The sequence below is a fragment of the Oncorhynchus keta genome, chromosome 14 (genome assembly GCF_023373465.1).
Source record: "Oncorhynchus keta strain PuntledgeMale-10-30-2019 chromosome 14, Oket_V2, whole genome shotgun sequence".
Classification (NCBI taxonomy): Eukaryota; Metazoa; Chordata; class Actinopteri; order Salmoniformes; family Salmonidae; genus Oncorhynchus; species Oncorhynchus keta.
Window position 1 is genome coordinate 42,614,741 of NC_068434.1, and position 19,187 is coordinate 42,633,927.

Consider the following 19,187-nt stretch of genomic DNA (forward strand, 5'->3'; position numbering starts at 1 on the left):
GCTGGTGTGCAACACTGTCAACAAAATTCCCGCAACTTGCAAAGGTGCACTATACTGTGTCCCATTGGATGGATGCTCATTCTTCTTCTAGTGAACATTTTAGTAGTGGACAAAAGGATTCGCGTCATCTACTGTGCTTTTCAGGTAACTTACATTTCGCAACACCCTGCACACACTCAAAATAAGAATCAGGCAGTGAAATACTCATACTTTAAATAATTTATTGCAGGCAAACAATACTGTTAATATGTACAAACATTCCTTTGTATGGGATTGATTAATTGCTGATGCAAGTTCAAATTTTTCTTCAGGTACATCCTTTGAGAGATTACTGTTTTAGTGGTGTTTCTCAATGACAGGTCCAAACTGCAGGACTACAAAAGGTTTAAAGCAGTGTTCAATAGACAAATTGCATTAAAAACGATACCAGAGCCAGGGGTGTATTCATTCCGCCAATTCTGTTGCAAAACGTTTCTTAAACTGAAGCAAATGGAACAGGAGGGACCTGTCCAAAATAAACTTGTTTGTTTTGCTCCGTTTGGTTCTTAAAACAGTTTCCGTAATGAATAAACCCCAGTACTGTACTCCTCAACAATTTTCCAATAAATTACAATTCTAAAAAGGCTCATTTGAACCAGTAAAATAACAAAAACACCGCTAAAGTGGAAACAACTGGAGCTCTCTTTTGCAGACAGTTTGCTGCCACTTGACGGTATTCAGTATTTCTAGCTCTTTTATTAGTTTCACAAACCCACCTCCTTAAATGCATAGCTTGTTAAAGGGTGGTTGACCAACTAATTGGCCAAATCCTCAATGTGCAATTTAACACAATTTCCCTGGAGGTCAGTAGGGTGCAACATTCAGAACACTGAAAACAAAGAAGTACCATATAGAACAGACAATTCTCTTGAATACTGTATTTATAAGCCCCATGTAGCAAAATTGTACGCATTCCAGTGTTCGTTCTATACATCACATTTCTATTGCAAGGTTTTTTTTCTAGATCAAAAAAGGGACTTAGGTGATGGTGTGGCAGGAAGCATGGCAATGAGCACGGTTGGCCTGTCGGGCTCATATTGGCGGTATAGATTGTAAAAAAAAGCAACATTTATCCAATTTCCTGCAATTCTGCAGACTTCTCCATGGAGCGGGGATACATTTTTTTCAGTTTTCAAGCTAATTTCCTGAAAACGTTATTTATTTTTATACTTGGTGGCCTGTCTAAGCATGTTTTTTTTCTTCTTCCGAAAATGCCCTGTATTGTAAATGTTCTGAGTGTTGCCTCCCCTGCACTACTCCCTGTAGCTGAACCCCATATTCTGTTGTTGCTTATACAGTTAGTATGAAATCAAACTACGCACACATTTGATGATGCTACTTAGTAGTCTAAAATCCACCTCACACACTTTTTTTTCCAACGGCGTTATGAGGAAGATTGAGGGAAAGTAGCATTTATGAAATAATCAAGAAGCAGAAAACTAACTCCCCCACTCAGAACAGTCGCTACAACTCAGAGGAAATAATGATTCAGTTGATTGTCCCCAATCTTCCAACCAACACAAATTCCAGCCAGAAAATAACCTGTAACTGAAGTGCAAACTATGCACAGTTTATTTTGCGAAAAAATATATATTTTTGAAACATATCAATTGCTGGTTATCTTTGATTTTTCCCCAGTCGCAAAAACTCCAGCAAGTCGAACACGAAACATATGTGTAAGTTCAGTCTCCCGCTATGCTCTCATACTAGTGTCATGGTCGTCTTTTTCTCTCAGACTCTAAGCAGAACTTCTCAAAAGCTTCCTCGATCTCAGGGTCCATCTCATCCTCGTCATTGAATGATCTGGAACACCAAAACGCAGGCAAAATTATTAAGGGAATATAAAGGTTTGTTTCAAATGCCATTCAGTGTACCACTAAATATCAAAGTCACAGTCCTCTAAAGGAAAAGGCATGCACACACAGTTGAGTGGGAGGTAGATGGGTCAACTAAGCGCTCTTTCTGTTTCGTCTGCGGACTCATCTGACTCGGAGGTTCTGGCTTCCCCTGTTCAATTGTGGGCTAAACAATTACACACAAGTCGTCAACCTCATGTGGCTCTCAGTTTATGTGACCTGGGTGACATTTTGCACTGCTAAATCATGGCCGCCAATGCAACAAAAAAAAAACACAAAAAAAGGAGATCTACGTATTACAGACACAAACCCCCGCTAACTCTGCTTCCGCTGCTGAGAAATCTTAGGGGAAACACTGCATTGGCATATGCACACAGGAGTGAGGCAGAAAGGTCACAAGACAAATACTAGTGGCATTTGTGACAATAGCACTGGATTGTGACTTATTTTCTGTGGTCTGATGGTTCTCACAGAAGAATATTCTAGAACTACAGAACAGCATTCTAGAACTATAGGGGAATTCTCTAGACCAGAATAGCATTCTAGAACATAGGAATATTTTACGGATTAGATTCCAGTATGACTCACACACATGGGAACCAAGTCAACTGAAAAAGCAAGGGAACATGACCAAAACGAAATCACAGACAATAAATACTCACGATTCATTTCCATTCTCTTCATAGGCCTCTGGGAAATAGTCATCTTCCCGATCCAGGATCTCTTGGTATTTTTCAGAATATTCTGTAACACCGAAACATACATTTAGGGACAATGTGTAGCTTGCAGGGTTTCACCTTGATGAAGGCTGAGGATGATACTTACCAGGGTCGGCTGCTGTAAAGGGAGTGCCATCTGCAGTGTAGAACGTAGGCTCATTCTGACAGGAGAAACACACAAAGACAAACACAAGGAACACAGGTGAAAGGTTGGTGGGCATGAACTTCCATTTGAACATTTAAACCAGTTTCGCCCAAATGTTGGATCCCCCGCAATTCCTTTTGTGCCATGGCTTTAAGCAGGAGTTGGCTTTGAGACACGAGTGAAACATTTTAAAAGCTTGTTGTTCTCTGGCCCTAGCCCCCACTCCTCACCATGAAGTAGTTGGGATCGTTGTCAGGTGTAGCGTCAGCAGCAGCGGCAGCATGGACTCTGCCCCAGTTACTAGACCTCAGCTCCACCAGTCGCAATAACATCTGCTTCACATCTCTGATGAAAACACATGACAGTCGTATGTAAAAATCACTCACTCGGCGTCAACAGCATCTTCTTCACACAACAGGCAGTCATTCATCCTACCATCTTTTACCTAATAGAAGAAGCATTCATTTTACTTCTGAATCTGGCAGAGGTAACACACACCAACCTGCTGCACTGGGCATCCAGCACAATGTTCTCAATCCTCTGGACTATCTGGTCCATGTCAGACTTCCCGCTCTCTTTCCACGTATCCTCCAAAACCGAGCCTGTCAACTACAGATGACATCACAGGTAAACGTCATTGTAACACAGGGGAATTTTTCTTGCACATTACAACAAGCTTGACATTACATTATTGTAATATAGTATCATTTGGATTGTGGCCTGCAGATTTCTTTCAATAGACAGTAATTAACGGTGTACCACAGATGTGGAATACTGAATCAACTTGACATTAGAGATCAGAAAACATGTGAAATCACCTTGAGCAGTTTGACAGCACAGATGAGGTTTCCATCCACGGGGTGGGAGAAGAGGGCATTCATCAATTCTCTCAGGGCAGTAAGCAGGATCTCAGCTCGAGACGGAGGCCCTTTCGCACTCTTAAGCTGAGACAACCAATAATACAAGACAGCAGTCAGGTTCGGTCTAATCTCAGTTAACCCATCATTTAAAATCTAGCACCATTTGGACAGATGCTCGGATACGTTCTGGGGGCGTGCTTAAAAAAATAGGGCTGTGACAAATATGGAATTTTGGGAGAAGATGAATTGTCATGCAAAAATGGCCTCTGTTATTGTCGTAAATTGTCATTTTTGTTGAAAGATGTTTTCAATTTATAATGCATCTTACAAAAATAGCTACGACATACACAATGAATACAACACAGCTTGGTGACACCCCTATCACATTGGGAAATGATTCTGCTCCTCCAGACACTGCTGTTCTGCTCATAAAATGATTACCAACATAACCCATTTCATGTCAAAATGAAAACTGCTATTGGATAAACTATAGTCACGTCAGAAAGTATTCACACCCCTTGACTTTTTTTCACATTTTGTTAAAGCATGAATTTAAAATTGATTAAATTGACTTGTTTTGTCACTGGCCAACACACAATACTACATAATGTCAAAGTAGAATGACATGTTTCAAGATTTTGTACAAATTATTTCTAAAATGTCAGGTTAAATGTCTTGAGTCAATAAGTATTCAACCCCTTTGTTATGGCAAGCCTAAATAAGTGCAGGGGTAAACATATGCTTAACAAGTCACATGGACTCAGTGTGTGCAATAGTGTTTAACATGATTTTTTTAATGACTACCCCATGTCTGTACCCCACACATACAATCATCTTTAAGGTCCCTCAGTCGAGCAGTGAATTTCAAAACAGATTCAACCACAAAGACCAGGGAAATTTCCCAATGCTCGCAAAGAAGGGCACCTATTGGTAGGTATTGGTATAAAAAAAGAAGAAGACATTAAATATCCCTTTGAGCATGGTGAATTTGTTATTTACTCTTTGGTTGGTTTAGTAATACTCAGTCACGACAAAGATACAGGCGTCCTTCCTGGCTCCGTTGACAGAGAGGAAGGAAACCGCTCAGGGATTTCACCATGAGGTCAATGGTGACTTTAAAACCGTAAGAGTTTATTGGCTATGATAGGTGGAAACTAAGGATACATCAACATCATTGTAGTATCATTACAGAGTGAAAAGCAGGAATTAAAAATATTCCAAAACATGCATCATGTTTGCAACAAGTCACTAAAGTTATATGGCAAAGCAATTAAGTTTTTGTCCTGAATACAAAGTTATGTTTGGGGCAAATCCAATACATTACTGAAAACCACTCTCCATATTTTCAAGCATAGTGGTGAATGCATCATGTTATGGGTGTGCTTGTAATCGTTAAGGACGGGGGAGTTTTTCAGGATAAAAAATAAAGGTAATGAGCTAAGCACAGGTAAAATCTTAGAGGAAAACCAGGTTCAGTCTGCTTTTCATCAGACACTGGGAGATGATTTAACCTTCCTGCAGGACAATAACCTAAAACACAAGGCCAAATCTACACACTGGAGTTGCTTACCAAGAAGACAGTGAATGTTCCTGCTCTTAGAGACTTACCCAGAAAAATTCAAATCAGTAATCGCTGCCAAAGGTTCTTCTACAAAGTATTGACTCAGGAGTCTGAATACTTATGCTCATGAGATCTGTATTTCATTATCAATACATTTGCAAATAATTCTAAAATCATTAATCCGTTTAGAATTCAGTCTGTAACAAAATGTGGAATAAGTCAAGGGATATAAATACTTTCTGAAAGGACTGCATCTACTTGAATATAAAGTTGGATCCCCCCTATTAAGATATTTGTAAAAAAAAAAAAAAAAAACACATGGCTAATGTCCAGAATGGTTGATTACACGATTATAAGATAATTGTGCCAGCCCTAGTTACAAATGAAGATTTCCGGTTTTCAAAGTCTCCACCCTTGCAAAAGGAAACTCAGCCAAAGCCCCCCACCTCCAATATTTTCAACTGTGTTCATCATCAGTCAAAATGAATCTGTTTTAAGCAACTCCTTCACCCAATCCTGATACGTCCAAATAACCAGTGACAAAAACCCAACTGTTGCTTGTTATCTCACAGATCCCATAGCATGCCGACAGATCTACTGTACCAGTTATGTTTAGGTAGTCTATCCACAAGAGAATAGATTCTGTCTAGAGTTTATTATCAACTCAAAATGTATCTAGGGGGAGGGGTATTGGAAATTGGGTTATGGGAAGCAAGTGTCAAAGTTGAGGGGTTGAAATGGCACAGATCCACAGAGACAAAGAACCCCAAAAGATTGGGACAGGACAGAGGAGCTCCTGCTCACCTCCAGTCTGAGGTAAAGCTCCCCCAGGAAGAGCACATAGGCATGGAACTTCTTCTGAGTCTCCGCATCCCCCCGCACCGCTACACCCCTCTGTTCATACTCTGTCTGACACCTACCAAGGGAAGAGAGAGTGTGTTTCTGTATGAATGGCTACAAGTGTTCATTATGTTAGGCATAAAGCATCAGCACGAAGCCCATGATGACAAAAGTGATGAAGTAGATGTTAGGCCTACTTGATAGAATGTTACTAACATAAACAAAGCTCACCGTTTTAGTAACAGCTGACGGAAGTTGCCACTTGCTGGGCTGAGTGCAAGGTTGTGAGATAGAAAGTTACAGAGCCTTGCCCCCGTGTAAGAGAAATTGGGGATAACAGTAGACTGCAAAACAGGAATCACACAACATAACAAATTTTGTAAAATTTAAATAAAAAAATTAAAAAAGATAGACAGTGCTATAAAATTCATAAGCAGGTAGATGGCCGAACCGGGCGTGTGTTGATACACATACTTGTGTGTAGAGGAGTTCCACCAATTCCTGCAGCGTCTCCTCTGTAGTGACCCAGCTGTTCAGCATGTTTGCTATGTGCTCAATGTCGTTCTCAAAGGACCCCGGCGAGGAGTTTAGGTGGCTGAGAAACTCCTCAACCAATTCAGCCAATGTTGTCTCAGTATAATAGCCATCGCTGCCATCCTCCGAAACAGATTCCTTTAAAATTGAGAATACCGGTAATCAAGGACTGGTGAAAAATATGGATACTAGCTAGACATTGGTAGTGGATGAGGTGATTCACTAGTTCAGTCCTTATAATGTAAAGTGCAGTTTATGAGGTACTATGCAACCCATTATCCTTATCCATTTGTACAGGGTGTGAACCCAGCACCACAACACCTAATTTAATAAAGGGGCTTTATTACTTGGTTAACCTAGTTCAGTGTTTCCCAAACTCAGTCCAGGGGCCCCTCCTGGGTGCACATTTTAGTTTGTGCCCTAGCACTCACTACACAGCTGGTTAAAAATAATAAAATAACCAAGCTTTGACTATTTTTAATCAGCTTTGTAGGGGTGCTAAGGCAAAAACTAAAATGTGCACCCAGAAGGGGCCCCTGGACTGAGTTTGGGAAACCCTGACCAAGTTAAACCAGCCAGGTGTTAGTAGTAGGGGGGGGGGGACACTGCTTTAATACCTCATAGGGGGGGGAGCTGGAAGGGTAGAACTCGGGTGCATTGGCTGACAGAGTGGAGGTGTTCACCAGAGAGTCCACCCTTTTCACTTTGGAGGCAGGAGTGCTGTTGTTGTGAATGACCTGGTGGGGTTTGCTTGGTCTTCTGCTTTCTGAGTGGGAAATGAAGGAAATACTGAAGACCATAGCTAGCAATAGTCTGGCACGATGGACACTGGGTGACATGTACATAACTAGTCATGTGACCTGATTTGGCCGCCGTCCTTGCGCTTTATTTAGCAGTTAGCTCACTGACCAATGTCTAAAATAAGACTTACAATTTAGCTATGGGTAATTCGTGCGACGAATGGCGAATTTTTGTCGGTGTGACTCAAGTTGTTCGCGTTTTTAGTATAATTTATTTAGTGACGTAATTCAATTGACGTTTAAATTGTGTAGCTACTAATGTTTGTCTGAAACGTGCGCAGCCTTCTTGAGTCGTCTAAAAGTATAGCTTGTCAGCTATTGCTGACGTGAGCAAACGGGGCGCGCTCAACCCATGCCCGTGAGAGAATGGTAGATTCACGCTAGAGGTCCACTGTCAGGAAATTCACCAGTTTGTTGCCTATGCTAGCTAGCTACTTACTAGCACCTGTGTGAAGCTAGCCATAATAAGTATGAGCCACAAGTGGATTTTCCGTTTCGCCTTCAAAATACAAGTTCCCCTTTGAAAGTGATTCAAACGGATTCAAATAGTGGATTCATATTATGTTTGGCCTAGATAATGCTAAACAAGGTCAGAATGTTACATAAATTCAACAAAGCACAATTAGTTTACTTGGCAGAGTTGAAATCACACTGGATGTATTAGACTTTATAATTGAAGTATCTAAAGCCTTGTTCACACCGCAGGCCTTGATGCTCATCAGTTTGTTTTTCAAATCCGTTTTTGACCACTGACTGTCCAAGCAGCAAGTTACAAGTGACCAAATTGGATGTGTGTGTGTTCAGACAGCAGTCATTTGCTGACATGGTTACGCTTGTCATAGTACCAACATCAGTGTGTGTAAATAGTGTAGGCTGATTGTTGGTTTTGCTTGCCATCACTCAGAAGTTATGTAGCAAGCGAAGGTGAAAAAAAAACAACAACCTGCCATAGACGTTTCCTAATTGCTTTGATTGTTCAAAATCATAGGGTAAGAACACCTTCAAAGCCTCAAAGGATAATGATCCAACTTTCAAATGGTATTTTTTGGCTAGCCAAAGCAGTCAACTAGCTAGCTGATTAGCTTTATAGCACATTCACAAATGTGTTTGTAAACAATTAACAAGCTAGTTAGTTAGTTTGACAAGAACATGTGGTATACATTTTTTTATTTATTTTACCTTTATTTAACTAGGTAAGTCAGTTAAGAACAAATTCTTATTTTCAATGATGGCCTAGGAATAGTGGGTTAACTGTTCAGGGGCAGAACGAAGATTTGTACCTTGTCAGCTCAGGGGTTTGAACTTGCAACCTACCGGTTACTAGTCCAACGCTCTAACCACTAGGCTACCCTGCTGCCCCAGCAACTAAATATGCCAAATAACAGTCTAAATATCACTTGAGGGCCAAAAAATTATAATCTGATTTGACCAGTCAGACAAGTCTTATGGCCAGGAATCAGATTTGTTTCAGACTTCAAAACACCTACAAAAGGTGCTTTGAAATGTGCTTTTTGGCTGTTCAGACTGTAGGAAAAATAACAGATTCAAATTGGATATGCAAATAAATAGGATTTTAGTCACTTCAAACTGCCTATGTGAACACGTCTTAAGCGCTTTCCACATCTGGGTTGTGCAACATTTCCCCTTTATTCTTTTCGAAAGTCTTCAAGCTCAGTCAAATTGGTTGTTGATCATTGCTAGACAACTATTTTAAGGTCTTGCCATAGATTTTCAATTACACTAAAGTCAAAACTGTAAATTGGCCACTCAGGAACATTCACTGTCTTCTTGGTAAGCAACTCCAGTGTAGGGTTTTAGATTATGGTCCTGCAGGAAGGTGAATTCATCTCCCAGTATCTGGTGGAAAGCAGACTGAACCTGGTTTTCCTCGAGGATTTTGCCTGTGCTTAGCTCCATTCCATTTGTCATATCCTGAAAAACTCTCCAGTCCTTAAAGATTACAATCATACCAATAACATGATGCAGCCCCCAATATACTTGAAAATATGAAGAGTGGTACTCAGTGTTGTGTTGGATTTGCCCCAAACATAATACTATGTATTCAGGACAAAAAAGAAATTGCTTTGCCACATTTTTTACAGTTTTCTATAGTGCCTTGTTGCAAAACAGGATGCATGTTTTGGAATACTTTTATTCTGTCCAGGCTTTCTTATCACTCTGTAATTTATGTTACAATTGGGGAGTAACTACAATGTTATTGATCCATCCTCAGTTATCACAGCCATTAATCTCTAACATTTTTAAAGTCACCATTATTGACCTCATGGTGAAACCCCTGAGCGGTTCTCTCTCTCTGGCAACAGAGTTAAAATCTAGAAGAAAATGTTCTTTTTTAAATTATAGGGTATTGTGTGTAGGTCAGTGACTTAATTTGATCCCTTTTAAATTCAGGCTGTAACACAAAAACATTTGGAAAAGTAAAGGGGTGTGAATACTTTCTGAAGGCAATGTATAGGAACTGTACTGCCAAAGATTTTATAACTAACCCAAGATAGACCACAACCTGTTGTTTCCAATTTGAGCAAATGAATCAGTGGGCAGTACAAGCAAGGAGGTGGGAAGAGCCAGACACAAGCTAGCGAGATCCTATTGGCGCGTTCTAGCATGTATTAGCATATTTCCATTAGTGAACGCCTACTCTGAAGTTCACGTCTGCAATAACTCAATTCACCCTTGCATTTCTAAACAATGGAATTTTAAAAAACTTTGGCAAAGAGTAAAGTCTACAAAACTTTTTCCTCTCTGTTCATAATATATTCTAGTTTTGGGAACAGAAAACTGTATTGAGATCAAATGTTCATAGATACAAAAATTAGCAGGGTTGCGAAGAAAACACCATATCTCAGACTGGCCATTAAAAAGAAAAGATTAAGATAGGAAAAAGAACACAGACACTGGACGGAGGAACACCACCTAGAAGGCCAGCAACCCGGAGTCGCCGGGACCGGCCCTGAATTCAAAGCACTATGTTTAGGCCAAATCCAACACAATGAATCACTGAGTATCAAATCCAAATCTAATTTTATTTGTCACATATGCTGAATACAACAGGTATGTGTACCTTTCCATGAAATGCTTACTAACAAGCCCTTAACCAACAATGGCATTTTAAGAAAATAGAGTTAAGAAAATATTTACTAAATGAACTAAAGTGAAAAACAGAAAAAGCTCAAATAAACTAAATTAAAATACAGAACCAATTAAAAGTTTGGACACGCGTACTCAAGGGTTTTTCTTTATATTATAAATTTCTACATTGTAGAACAATAGTGAAATCAAAACTAACCAGTAACTATAAAAATAGTTAACTGAAAATATACTTTATATTTGAGTTTCTTCAGAGTAGCCACCCTTTGCCTTGATGACAGCTTTGCACACTGTTGGCATTACCTCAACCAGCTTCATGAGGTAGTCACCTGGAATGCATTTAAATTAACAGGTGTGCCTTGTTAAAAGTTCATCTGTGGAATTTCTTTACTTCTTAATGCATTTAAGCCAATCAGTTGTGTTGTGACAAGGTAGGGGTGGTATACAGAAGATAGCCCTATTTGGGAAAAGACCAAACTGGCTCTTATGAGGACAGCCACAGGAAAGTAAGACCCAGAGTTACCTCTGCTGCAGAGTTAAGTGCACCTCAGAGTGTATCCCAAATAAATCGTTCACAGAACAGAGGAGACTAGAGGTCGACCGATTAAACCCTCGACCAGCACAAAAACATCCTGTGGCGGACTGCAATAGCATCGAACAGTCCCCGCGATATGCAACTGTTCAGGGAAGTCAGGAACCAATACACGCAGTCAGTCAGGAAAGCTAAGGCCAGCTTCTTCAGGCAGAAGTTTGCATCCTGTAGCTCCAACTCCAAAAAGTTCTGGGACACTGTGAAGTCCATGGAGAACAAGAGCACCTCCTCCCAGCTGCCCACTGCACTGAGGCTAGGGAACACGGTCACCACCGACAAATCCATGATTATCGAAAACTTCAACAAGCATTTTTCAACGGCTGGCCATGCCTTCCGCCTGGCTACTCCTACCTCGGCCAACAGCTCCGGCCCCCCCGCAGCTCCTCGCCCAAGCCTCTCCAGGTTCTCCTTTACCCAAATCCAGATAACAGATGTTCTGAAAGAGCTGCAAAACCTGGACCCGTATAAATCAGCTGGGCTTGACAATCTGGACCCTCTATTTCTGAAACTATCCGCCGCCATTGTCGCAACCCCTATTACCAGCCTGTTCAACCTCTCATATCGTCTGAGATCCCCAAGGATTGGAAAGCTGCTGCAGTCATCCCTCTCTTCAAAGGGGGAGACACCCTGGACCCAAACTGTTACAGACCTATATCCATTCTGCCCTGCCTATCTAAGGTCTTCGAAAGCCAAGTCAACAAACAGGTCACTGACCATCTCGAATCCCACCGTACCTTCTCCGCTATGCAATCTGGTTTCCGAGCCGGTCACGGGTGCACCTCAGCCACACTCAAGGTACTAAACGACATCATAACCGCCATCGATAAAAGACAGTACTGTGCAGCCGTCTTCATTGACCTGGCCAAGGCTTTCGACTGTCAATCACCATATTCTTATCGGCAGACTCAGTAGCCTCAGTTTTTCGGATGACTGCCTTGCCTGGTTCACCAATTACTTTGCAGACAGAGTTCAGTGTGTCAAATCGGAGGGCATGCTGTCCGGTCCTCTGGCAGTCTCTATGGGGGTGCCACAGGGTTCAATTCTCGGGCCGACTCTTTTCTCTGTATATATCAATGATGTTGGTCTTGCTGCGGGCGATTCCCTGATCCACCTCTACGCAGACGACACCATTCTATATACTTTCGGCCCGTCATTGGACACTGTGCTATCTAACCTCCAAACGAGCTTCAATGCCATACAACACTCCTTCCGTGGCCTCCAACTGCTCTTAAACGCTAGTAAAACCAAATGCATGGTTTTCAACCGATCGCTGCCTGCACCCGCATGCCCGACTAGCATCACCACACTGGATGGTTCCGACCTTGAATATGTGGACACCTATAAGTACCTAGGTGTCTGGCTAGACTGCAAACTCTCCTTCCAGACCCATATCAAACATCTCCAATCGAAAATCAAATCAAGAGTCGGCTTTCTATTCCGCAACAAAGCCTCCTTCACTCACGCTGCCAAGCTTACCCTAGTAAAACTGACTATCCTACAGATCCTCGACTTCGGCGATGTCATCTACAAAATCGCTTCCAACACTCTACTCAGCAAACTGGATGCAGTTTATCACAGTGCCATCCGTTTTGTCACTAAAGCACCTTATACTACCCACCACTGCGACTTGTATACTCTAGTCGGCTGGCCCTCGCTACATATTCGTCGCCAGACCCACTGGCTCCAGGTCATCTACAAGGCCATGCTAGGTAAAGCTCCGCCTTATCTCAGTTCACTGGTCACGATGGCAACACCCATCCATAGCACGCACTCCAGCAGGTGTATCTCACTGATCATCCCTAAAGCCAACACCTCATTCGGCCGCCTTTCATTCCAGTACTCTGCTGCCTGTGACTGGAACGAATTGCAAAAATCGCTGAAGTTGGATACTTTTATCTCCCTCACCAACTTCAAACATCAGCTATCTGAGCAGCTAACCGATCTCTGCAGCTGTACATAACCTATTGGTAAATAGCCCACCCATTTTCACCTACCTCATCCCCACAGTTTTTATTTACTTTTCTGCTCTTTTGCACACCAATATCTCTACCTGTACATGATCATCTGATCATTTATCACTCCAGTGTTAATCTGCAATATTGTAATCATTTGCCTACCTCCTCATGCCTTTTGCACACATTGTATATAGACTCCCCTTTTTTTCTACTGTGTTATTGACTTGTTAATTGTTTACTCCATGTGTAACTCTGTGTTGTCTGTTCACACTGCTATGCTTTATCTTGGCCAGGTCGCAGTTGCAAATGAGAACTTGTTCTCAACTAGCCTACCTGGTTAAATAAAGGTGAAATAAATAAATAAATAAAATCGTAATGGCCGATTAATTAGGGCGGATTTCAAGTTTTCATAACAATCGGAAATCTGTATTTTTGGGCGCCGATTTAAAAAAATATATATATATATTTTTTTATACCTTTATTTAATCTTTATTTAACTAGGCAAGTCAGTTAAGAACACATTCTCATTTTCAATGACGGCCTAGGAACAAGGCAGAACGACAGATCTTTACCGTGTCAGCTCGGGGGATCCAATCTTACAACCTTACAGTTAACTAGTCCAACGCAATAACGACCTGCCTCATGAGGAGCCCGCCAGTTACTCGAATGTAGTAAGCCAAGGTAAGTTGCTAGCTAGCATTAAACTTATCTTATAAAAAACAATCAATCAACGACTGTCGTTGCACCAATGTGTACTTAACCCTAAACATCAATCCCTTTCTTAAAATCAATACACAGAAGTATATATTTTTAAACCTGCATATTTAGCTAAAAGAAATCCAGGTTAGCAGGCAATATTAACCAGTTGAAATTGTGTCACTTCTCTTGCGTTCATTGCACAGGGTATATGCAACAGTTTGGGCCGCCTGGCTCGTTGCGAACTAATTTGCCAGAATTTGACATAATTATGACATAAAATTGAAGGTTGTGCAATGTAACAGGAATATTTAGACTTATGGATGCCACCCGTTAGATAAAATACGGAACAATTCCGTATTTCACTGAAAAAATAAACGTCTTGTTTTCGAGGTGATAGTTTCCGGATTCGACCATATTAATGACCTACGGCTTGTATTTCTGTGTGTTATTATGTTATAATTAAGTCTATGATTTGATAGAGCAGTCTGACAGATTGTAGGCACCAGCAGGCTCGTAAGCATTCATTCAAACAGCACTTTCATGCGTTTTGCCAGCAGCTCTTCCCTGTGCTTCAAGCATTGAGCTGTTTATGACTTCAAGCCTATCAACTCCCGAGATTAGGCTGGTGTAACCGATGTGAAATGGCTAGCTAGTTAGCGGGGTGCGCACGAATAGCGTTTCAAACGTCACTCGCTCTGAGGCCTTGAAGTAGTTGCTCCCCTTGCTCTGCAAGGGCCGCGGCTTTTGTGGAGCGATGTTCCAGGTTCGAGCCCAGGTAGGAGCGAGGAGAGGGACGGAAGCTATACTGTTACACTGGCAATACTAAAGTGCCTATAAGAACATCCAATAGTCAAAGGTATATGAAATAAAAATCGTATAGAGAGAAATAGTCCTATAATTCCTATAATAACTACAACCTAAAACTTCTTACCTGGGAATATTGAAGACTCATGTTAAAAGGAACCACCAGCTTTCATATGTCCTCATGTTCTGATCAAAGAACTTAAACGTTAGCTCTCTTACATGGCACATATTGCACTTTTACTTTCTTCTCCAACACTTTGTTTTTGCATTATTTAAACCAAGTTGAACATGTTTCTCTATTTACTTGAAGCTAAATTGATTTTATTGATGTATTATATAAAGTTAAAATAAGTGTTCATTCAGTATTGTTGCAATTGTCATCATTACAAAAAACAAAAAAACAAAAAAACAAAAATTGGCCGATTAATCAGTATCGGCTCTTTTTGGTCCTCCAATAATCGGTACCGGCGTTGAAAAATCATAAATCGGTCCACCTCTACTATCTAATGCTAGCTAAACGTAGTAATGAATAAATTGGCTACATTTCTTTAAAATGGACAATTCTGTGAACCATCTTGTGCAAGTTTTAATTTGACAATACCTGTTAGCAAAGGTGTCAACTACAGATGACGTGCAGGAGCTTGCAGGGATTTGTAGTCTTGCATGTCAACTTTGGTGCTAATTAGCATTTTCAATTCAGAGTAAATAGAGCTGAATATATTTATAAGTCACCTTGTCCAAGTGATTTAAATGGTTATCAAAATGTCACACCAAGGTAAGTCTACATGAAACACAGCCCATATTTGAAGTGTTTTCTAAAATACCCTATGGGAAAAATGAATGGTGGAAAAACTATTGGAACCCTTACCCATAAAACCTAGTGGTCAAACAGGGAATTATTACACCACTGTGGGGCTCTATTGAACTCCATACAAAAACACCTTCCTTGGTGGGCGAAACAACGTTACCTGCTGTACAGAGATTTTCTGCCGAGTTTGACCTCTCTCTTCATTTTCCTCTCTGATACAAGTATGCCTCCAATGAAAATCTAAAGTCTAATACAATCCAGTGCGATTTCAACTGACTTGAACTTTTTTTAGTATCAAATTAACTATGTATTGTGTTGAATTCATACAACATTCCGGTCTTGTTTAGTATTATCTAGTCCAAATGGCATGATTCCACTATTTGTATCAGTTTGAATCACATTCAATGAGGGACTTTTATTTTGGAGGCGAAACCCTAAATTAAACTATTTTGGCTAATCGTTATTGTGGCTAGCTTCACACAGGTCTAGATAAATAGCTGTTAAAATGTAGGCAAAGATACTGGTAACTAAAACAGTATCCAGTAACTTATAAGGTTTTCCTTCTTGTCTAATAGCTAACTAATGCAAATGACTTACAGTAAAGGCATATTTGAACTGACCGCACATCTTACCTCCGCCGATAGCCTCACAAGTGTTTGTGTTGTTCTCAGTCAAAGGTGGAGACGTCCGAGGCTGTCGTAGAGGCTCACACTGGTTGAAAACAGAGTTTGCGTCCCCGTCTCCTACATCTGCGAGTCCGGGGCTTGTTGGCTTTATACGGGCTCTACCTGCGCCTGGGGCTCGGTCGAAATTCTCAGTCATCTCTGCTGCTTGTTTGTACTACGGCCTGTTTGGTAAAGCACAACACTACAGAACACCTGGCATTCCCTCCAAACAAATGTGAAGCGGTTTGGTAATTCCAATAACGTGCTATTAAATAATTATTTAGTTTGGCCTCAAACACTAACCTATCTCACTTTAATATTTACGTTTATTTTTCTCGATCGGATATTAAAACATATTTCTGTAAGGCCACTTCCTTCCACAACAAATCAGGATATCGGCTGATTATTCATTTGCAAGTGAAGGTATTGGTGACCTCTAGGGGAAGGGAGTGGCAGAGCATCAACTTGGAGCGGAGTGGGTCGTCGGTAGACTAGTTATCATAGCCAATATACATTTTTAAAATGTATCTTCTTATCATCTGAGTTGAACTATAACCACACTACTAACATTATGCCTAGTCCTAACCTTAAACTAACCTCAAATGTTTGTTTTCATACATTTGTACGATATAGTCCATGTTTCTTTTGTGGCTGTGGTAACTAGTGACAACCGAACGGAAGCAAACTGGAAAAAAGTCCCAGGAGGACTACATTGATCTGAAGCAAAAAAAAGTAAGTTAATCTAATATACATATCATGATAGATGTGACCCAAGTTATTTAGCAATGAAAGAGAGTGGGGTGGTCGAATAATATAAACTTACCACCCACCTCCCACACTACAATACAACCACAGACGCATGCATCAGAGAGCAGAATCAGGATCCTTGTGGATCAAACCCTCTCACATGTGCCACTCTCCCTCTGCTGCTCTCTCAGTAGCTGCCCACTACAAACATGTGTGTTTCACCAGACATAAACAATAAGCATTCATTAGTTGTTTAGCCTTCAGTCATTTTCCACATGTTTCCCAAAGCTGGATCACATTATGTCAAAGAGCATTCCCGTTCCAGAAATGTGGAGACACACTTTGATAAAAGATTACTTCCCCTATTTTCTGGTATTGCTGTTTTTCCCCCAAATGGGTGTCTTGGAGGGAGTTCAAACATTCACAAGTCAAGTCTTAGGAACGCATAGAAGATGACAATGCCTTTTGGAGTCCTTGCTAGCTGGGGTGTGTGTGTGTGGGGGGGGGGGGGGGCACTGGCTGTGTGTTCAGGGCAAATAGTTTATAGGTACAACCTCTATGTTGTGATTGGCTACCTGGTTGATCCTGCCAGTAGCATATGCTTGTCTCAAAGATTAAGTCATGCAAGTCTAAGTAGACACGGCCGGTACAGTGAAACTGCGAATGGCTCATTAAATCGTTAAAACGTCATTTTTGAATTGCATACACTGGCAAAGGATGTAAAAATACCCCCACTATCTGTGACCAAGTAACAATGTAGCATAATGTTAAAATCCAAGGAAATGCAGTGAAAAGAGGACGATAATCAAGGGACGATATCAAGGCCACGGTGGAATTTGTTACGTAGCTCAGCGAGGATTGCTATACTGCCCCCTCGGAATGGGAAGGCAGACCTCGACTATTCAGCCACCTCACACATCTAAGCCATGCGCTCCAATGGCCTCACAGTCACCATTCCACTTCTGACACCAACGTAGCGAACGGCACGGCACGGCAGGGAATCAAATCTGTGTCGCTGGCGGGAAAGGCAAACACCCTACGCGTTGCATCAATAGGGTTAACCCCATGTGGTGGGAATTCAACTTGGCTCATATAGCAAGGACCATTGCAGTATGTTGGAAATGCATTGCAACACCACAAAATAATTTGTTGTGAGTCTATACGCCATCATTACGGGGACAATATTAGCATTTCTAGCTCAAAACAAATACCGTCATGATCCCTGGCATCCTACAGTATCTCCAAGCATTTTACAATCGTTCCAGGCCAGGAATCACAGTCTCTAGTTGAATGGGATAAATCTGGACATTTTCATGTTTGTTTTGCACACACTTTGTGCTCTTTTCCCAATTTCACGCCCTTACATACAAATCTATTTAGATGAGAGAGGCACAGGACGGAGCGTTCGTGGTGTTAACATTCTCCCCCCTGGTCTTTTGATCTGGCATCTGACAGCTGTCATCGATTAGAGCGTTTGTTGACGATTACAGGAGGACGTGTGTTGGCGAGACACAGGTCATACGGACATCTCTCTCACGCACGCATCGTGTACGCACATGCACGCACACACACACTCACAGCCTCCTACCCCACATACCCTGCACCACATTCTAGTAAGGGCTCGATGTGGGACAATACAATGCAGAAACGTGTGGTCTACATACTGTAAATTTTTCTTCATATTACTTACTGTCTGAAAAAAAGGCTTTCTTTCTGTATCCATGTGGCCCAAGGCCTCCGCAACATTCGACTCCACGGTAATGGGGTGATAGTTGAAAAAAAAAATGATGTAAGCATCTACAGCCCATACCAGGGTAGTTACCTCCCTTGCGTTTTGATGTGGTTGGCCTGTATGTTTCCAGTTTGTTTGGGAACTCTAATCATTAGCGCAATGGTTGCCACATGGAATATCTGGTGGGCCTGTAATGGTTACCTTTTGGTCATTCGAAAACTACACTTGTTTTCTGTGCTCTGGGTTGTCTTTCTTTTAGCGCAACCTGTTACCTATGTAGACATCTACTTGATATTCTATAGTACAAGAGGGATAAGTTCCCATTCTCATATGTGTACTGGTCGGATGTTTACTGAGTCAACCAGTTTGAGTTGCACACTTTAGTGATGGACATGAGAACATCTGGATGCAGAGGAGGAAACGTCTCGTTTTATTTTCTCTTACAGACATTAGAGGTGTAAAAGAATGCAAAATAAATGTTCACCTTCTTTCCACCTAACAGTTAAATATTACACAAAATAAATAATTTGCTTCAACACAGTCAGAACTCAGTGGTTTAAGTATACATTATATATTCACTTTTGTTATGGTTTCAGCCTTAAAATGAGCACGAGGATCTTGCTCAAGAGTTTATTGCTGTTTTCGCTGTTTTTTTGTATGTAACAAGTGTTTTGTACACACAAAACCAGTGCTTCCTCAACCAGTGCTTCCCCCAATGTCACG

The 19,187-nt window shown here is 41.1% G+C and overlaps 1 protein-coding gene across 1 annotated transcript; it reads right to left on the reverse strand.

Moving 5' to 3' along the window:
* Window positions 1–207: 207 nt before the first annotated feature.
* Window positions 208–16,389, reverse strand: LOC118393452 (polyadenylate-binding protein-interacting protein 1-like). Its single transcript, XM_035786135.2, has 11 exons — window positions 15,953–16,389; window positions 7,172–7,320; window positions 6,495–6,692; window positions 6,252–6,364; window positions 5,985–6,096; window positions 3,578–3,703; window positions 3,262–3,368; window positions 2,990–3,104; window positions 2,721–2,775; window positions 2,558–2,639; window positions 208–1,842 (listed from the first exon to the last, which is right to left on the reverse strand). The coding sequence occupies exons 1-11, from the start codon at window positions 16,140–16,142 to the stop codon at window positions 1,752–1,754; spliced, it is 1,338 nt and encodes a 445-aa protein (XP_035642028.1). The 5' UTR covers window positions 16,143–16,389; the 3' UTR covers window positions 208–1,751.
* Window positions 16,390–19,187: the final 2,798 nt, after the last annotated feature.